Below are 6,000 nucleotides of genomic sequence, written 5' to 3' on the forward strand. Positions count from 1 at the left end.
TCACATAATCTGTTCTGCATCAATTTACTTGAATTTTAGGTCCCATGCATCTGATGTTACAGATTATTCTTATCCTGCGACTCCGAATCATTCCCTCCATCAGCAGATAGCAATGCCTTCCTATGGAGCAGGAGATGGTCCACAGTACATGGCAGCATCCCAAAGCCACGAGCATGAGTACAGACCACCCTCCACCACTGTGCGACACGCCACTTTAAACAGACCTCAGCAACCGCCTCCACCGCCACCCCAGCCTGCAGATGGCCAGCACAGCTCAGTACCTGTGGTGCCAGCAGAATATGGGTAAATCTCATTGATTCTTGGCACAGCATGTTTTTCATAACCATCGTAACGTGTAATGCATCAAAGAAAAGATCCCCAAATACATTAGTTACCTCCTTGGGGAGGACAGAAAAAAAACCTGGTATAATTTCTATGCATAAACTGAATTTAAGTGAAGAAATAGTGAAAGAAGAAATAACCAAGTTTGTATTGAGTGAAGTCAGTATGTTTGTAAAATATTAAGGGTGCTAATACAATACTGAAGAAGGGATGGTTTTCATTTCAAGTGGAAAGTAGTTACAGGATAATGTGGATAATATTTTAAATTTCAGGAAATGTGCAGAAAGAGTATTGTTGATTTTGATTAATCTGGCAGTCTTTGTTGCATCCCTGAAATGCCTTTTTAGAGAAGCTTGTGACAGAATTGGAAGGGGTCCCCTCAGATACAAATTCCATACTGCCTCAGGAGGAATGCCAGTTTTTAATTCAAGACAAAGATTTATCAAACGCTTGTGTAGATATTTTGCCTGAATGCATTCTAAGGGAAGGCTTGCTCCAGAGTTCTGGTTCTCCTGTAGCAAGATAACATCTGTTTTCTAATAAGTCTGTCTGTTCTTTTGTGTAAATAGCTAAAACTTTAAAGTTGTAACACCAGGAAAGTTGTAGTCATTCTTGCCTGCATTGTTTTTTCTACTGTGCAAGCCAAGGTTTGTCGTCCTTGCTTGTAGCATCCTGGGATAGCATTTGCCTGATTCATGGCTGTCGTGCTGCAGATGACTCAGTTAGGAGTGACTGCTCCAGCCTGCCCTTTCTCTTTTGTTTCCAGTGTCTAAGGCATTACTGTGCTTAGTCCTCAGGTCCATGACCATTGTTACGGTGTTGCAGTTGTCATACACTGGCATGTGTCACTCAATGTCATCAGTCACTTTGCTTCAACTCCTGTCTCCTATATCTAATTCTTTACCTACTTCTTACCCTTATCAATTCTCAATTTTCTTCTGATTAAGATTTCTTTGAATGACATTTTAACAAAGAAATGAGCTCTTCCCTGTGCCTCCTATTTCAAGAATCAATCAAATGTATCAATTTAATTAAATGGTATTTAAACTCATAAATTTGACCGAAGAAGCACATGAGATACATTTACCTTTGGGTAAATCTTTCCTTTCATACTTTCCATTGTTCTCCATGTCTGTGTCCTCTATTACCTCTTGACCTTCTATGGAATTGAAGGGTGTAGTCTGCAGTTTTCTTAGCCCTTTTTTCATCAAAGACTTTGTACTTAACAGTCCCACAGAGTAGATGTTTAATAAGAAATGCAGCTTTATACTTGGCAGGAGAATTAAGATACAAAGCTCACTTTGTAGAGTGCTGAAAGGATATTGCCTTTAACTTCAATATTCGTCTTAAATCTCAATATATCAGCAATATTTCACAATTCTTACATGTATAATCATTTGCGTATATAAGTCAGTTTAAATTGCTTTTTATTTTTGTTTTACATGAGATTGGATAAGTGCAGTTTAAGGGGGGATAATTTTGTAAGTCCTAACTTTGAATGCATTAAATGTTTTTGTTTTGTTTTATATAGGATGCTCCCAGCTCAGATGGTGGATTATTACAATCCTACAGGTCCTCCCCCTCCTCCTCCTCCCCCTATGATTCCTTCAGCACAAACTGCATTTGTTAGTCCCCTTCAGCTTCCTGTGCCACCTTCCCATTCCGGACTGGTGACTGGCTCTACATATGCAGCTACTCATCCTCCTCCTTCTAGTGGGCTTGTTGTCACTGCTCCTCCTCCTCCGGGCCCACCTCCTCCCCCTCCAGGCCCTCCTGCTGCAGGTGCATCCCTCTCTTCCTCCCCCATGCACGCTCCTCCAGCGTCGGAGGCGAAGCAGGCACCGATGAGCGATGCACGGAGCGATCTTCTGGCTGCCATCAGGATGGGTAAGTGCACACTGAGCTTTAGGCATTCCTTTTTTTTCAGTGAGAGAACAGTGTTTTCCACTGAAATGAGTTTATGGCTTCTTTTCCCAGCTGGGCAGATTTCATTAACCACAAGTACCACACACCTGTCTGACATTTGTCAGCCATGAGGTTGGATCATTATCTAACAGCTAAAGATGCACAGCTTTGTCAAGCGTGTTCTGGTGTTTGTGTGGATATAATCTAATGAACATAGCACTTGTATTCGTTATGTCAAGTGCCAGTAGATGTACGTGGATTTTTGCTTCTCTTCAGAAGAACTGAATTACCCAACACCAGGCTTCAGCCCACTGATGTTTTTAACCAGTGACTCACAGCTCTTCCTGACCTCACTTACAATATGGAGCTGTAGGTCTGATAGTATTTCCAAACACAGTTTTGAAAACTTTCATCTTCAGATCAAAATGACCTGTACAGTCTTGAATATTTAGTTTCAACACATTGTTGACAGTTTTAGAAGTCCAGAAGTACTCATTCTCTGAGAATTATTTCCCATCTGCCTTTTTTGCCTTTCTCTCTTCCTTGCTCAAGGAGGCTCTCTTATCTTAATGCTCACTTTCTCTTTCCCCTCCTTCCTGAGTATTTTGTGAGAATACAGCAGACTCACCAACAACAGTGTAAAATACAAAATCCCTTGGCTGGAAAGCTTTGTCTGAGGGTAATTGTCTCTGCAGGAATTCAGCTGAAGAAGGTGCAGGAGCAGCGTGAGCAGGAGGCGAAGCGCGAGCCCGTTGGCAATGACGTGGCCACCATCCTGTCGAGGCGCATTGCCGTGGAGTACAGCGATTCCGACGACGACTCGGAGTTCGATGAGAACGACTGGTCAGATTGAACGTGGTCCAAGCCTGCTGGCAACTACATTAAATACTTGGCTTCAGTGATTGCTTTGTTAGCAAGATGTAAAGCAGGACGTTGACGTGTATTAAGGGTAGTAAGAGAAGTGCTAAAATTGAATTGGTATTATTCAGAACGCTGTAGCTTAGCAACTCTGGTAATAATGATGTGATTATGCTTATGCAGATCAGAAACTTGTCTTACTTTCAGTATTTACTGCATAATACTTAAGTGCCACTAAATGTAGCAACTTGTGCTGCGTGCAAAATATGCTGCAGTTGTTGCACTGTTACAGAACCAGCATTTTATTTTACTTTCCTGTTCTTGAAGGGATAAAATATATTTTTTTGACTTTACATCTTATTCTTTTAATTATGTAAGCAACTTAGATACTTGTGAATTGGTCTGGTTGTTAGTCTTTGAGAACAGCTAACTGTATGGCTGAGTGAAATGTTGAGTTCCATAAATATGACTTCTAGCTTTTTTATTAGGTACTAATTATGCCCACCTTAGTCTATTTTTAACCACTTCTGGGCTTGAGTTTTTATGCATACAGAATTGATTTTATACTATCTTCCTTTTTATCTTAAAAATGTAGCAGATGAGGAAATGTATACTTTGAAGAATGAACCCACATGATCAAAAAAGAATATTTGGTGAGCAGACAGGATATGTCTGTAACAGTACCAGCTCTAAGTTGCTGGCTGCTTGTTGGGAAGAATGTTGGGGGGGTCTCTGTTGTGTGGCAGATGCATGTCCGTGCTATAAATGAAAATGAAAATATCTGTAGAGCTTTTCAGTCTTATGATAAGATCAGCTGGATGCAGGATAGACCTGATGGAAACCCTGTGGCTGTTGCAGTACAGAAATGCTACTGCTGTTGCTAAAAACTGGAACAATCTGGATCTAGCAATCAGATACATTTCACAAGTATTGGTCTTTCTGCCTGTCGGTAAAAAGTGTGTAAATAAGTTCAGTTGTTGTTGAGTTATACATGTGTAGTCATGTAGCACATTGACTCAGAATTCTTACTTTGAATGTATTTCTTTCCCAGTACATCCCATGGATAAAACACGGGCAGTTAAAGCAGTTTTGATGGCTGTTGAGGTTCTATGCCATATATATATATATACACTCACTTTCTTGGTATTTTCCTAGGCATAGTTGCTGCCATGAAGTCTGCTTTGACTGTCTCTGTTTTCCTTGTTTTCCTTTTTTTTTTTTTAATCATCAGTACAGTATTAAAATGGTTTGTTTTGTTTTGTTTGTTTTCTGGACCAAGAGTCAGGCTGCTGCTCTGCCTAATGAGGCTTTTAAATTTTATTCATAGCAGGGGAAGAGTTCTTTCCTTACCAGATTACTGTTACTTTTACTATTACAGATCTTTGTAACAGAAGTCTGTTTAATTCCAGGTCTAGCATTTGGTAAACCTCCTTTGTTCTATGAGGCTCCCCTGTCTGTTCTTAAAAGAAGTATGTAAAATAAAAAGAGAAATGGAAGGTGATTATCTAACCTGTGTTTACAGCATTAACAGTTTTAGTCCTGAGAATGTAACAGTCTAACACGATGTTTGCATGCGAACTGTTGGCTACTGCGTTGCTGTTTAATCTGCATATGATTTTTCAATCTGTGGTGGCCGCCTTTATGGTAGAGGGATAATGTGCTGCTTCATGGCTGGTGTTAAAATTTATCCCACGAAGTATGACCAATCTCTGCATAGTGTTGAGCAACTGCAGCTCTTGGTAACCAGAGGCAGCTGAAGGCACTCACTGATCTCCGTCCCAGTTGGAGCTGGTTTTGTCTTTGCCTTAAACTGCAGAGCTCAAGTGTGCTGTATTTTGTGTCCTGGAGTCTGAGATCTTTGGTCTCCCCACCAGGGAGGACAGAATTTAGGCTGTAGCCTGATGGTGGCTTTCATCACTGTCTGGGAGATGGCTTGTCCTTACCATCCTGGTGTGTTTGAGCAGTGGCCTGCAAAATGATTCTCTTCAGGCAGCTGAAGGTGCAACTGGGACCTCAGTGTTACGTCACTGCACAGGTGGTGAGAGCACTCTCGATGTTCTTTTGATACGTGCTGAAATGAAATGTCTCAGCAGAAAATTCTTTCCAATCTACTGAAATTTGATATCACAGAAGATATATTTTCTGAGCACAGAAGTTGGGTGTCTGAAATTTTGTAATTTTTGCTTATTTTAAATAATAAGCATTAAACAAAGCAATCAGTTGTGACCAGTGAAGATAGTGTAGATTTTTCAGTCATAGTAGCCAACCTGTTTTTCTGAACCTGCAATGTTGTCATTTTCCTTTTGGTATTTTATGGACGAAATGTGAATTGAATTTAGTGATGTAAACACTATTCTAGGCTGTTTTTATCAGTTTTATCATACTTCGGGTTGTGCATAAGTAACAAATATGAATAAAATCTCACTTTTGAGACTGTGTTTCTTTCCTTAGATTAGTAAAATTTTGCTGTTGATCTTTATTTTAACTTACCAATAACAAAGTGAAAATGTAAGGCTTCCAAATGCTATCTCTGATCCCAAGGCATGATGTTCCTGGGATGAAGGATGGAGTCTACAAAACCAGATTCCCTTGAGGTACTGCTGTTCCTGCTAACATCCATGCTTGGTTCTTCTGCAGCCTTGATTCAAGCTCCAGGTTCCTGGGCTGTTCTGTGCAGGTATGAATTTCCCTACAGGTAGCTTTAGGGATTATTTTCCTAGTGAAATGCATTAAATGCCAGCTTTGCTTCCAGAAAGAATAAGGCAGAAAATACAAGTTATATCAGTAAGTCTTTCCCACTTTTTTAAGAAGTTGTCTTTGTAGGTTAGTGACACCCAGCACAAAACTGTTAAATACAAACCCGTGTAGGCCTACTAGAAAAATACTTTAAATTTA

The 6,000-nt window shown here is 40.2% G+C and overlaps 1 protein-coding gene across 3 annotated transcripts in view; it reads left to right on the top strand.

Annotated features, from left to right (window-relative positions):
- The window catches only part of WASF3 (WASP family member 3), a 62,397-nt gene extending 56,861 nt beyond the window's left edge, over positions 1-5,536 (top strand). For all 3 annotated transcript variants that reach the window (XM_088159512.1, XM_014879699.2, XM_088159513.1), the window contains exons 8-10: positions 40-303; positions 1,874-2,229; positions 2,943-5,536. In XM_088159512.1, the coding sequence (XP_088015638.1) occupies positions 40-303; positions 1,874-2,229; positions 2,943-3,100 (778 nt within the window). In that variant the 3' untranslated portion in view covers positions 3,101-5,536. The remainder of the gene's footprint in view (positions 1-39; positions 304-1,873; positions 2,230-2,942) is intronic.
- The last annotated feature ends 464 nt before the right edge of the window (positions 5,537-6,000 follow it).

Source organism: Sturnus vulgaris, chromosome 2 (genome assembly GCF_052056855.1).
Source record: "Sturnus vulgaris isolate bStuVul1 chromosome 2, bStuVul1.hap1, whole genome shotgun sequence".
In the NCBI taxonomy this organism is placed as follows: domain Eukaryota; kingdom Metazoa; phylum Chordata; class Aves; order Passeriformes; family Sturnidae; genus Sturnus; species Sturnus vulgaris.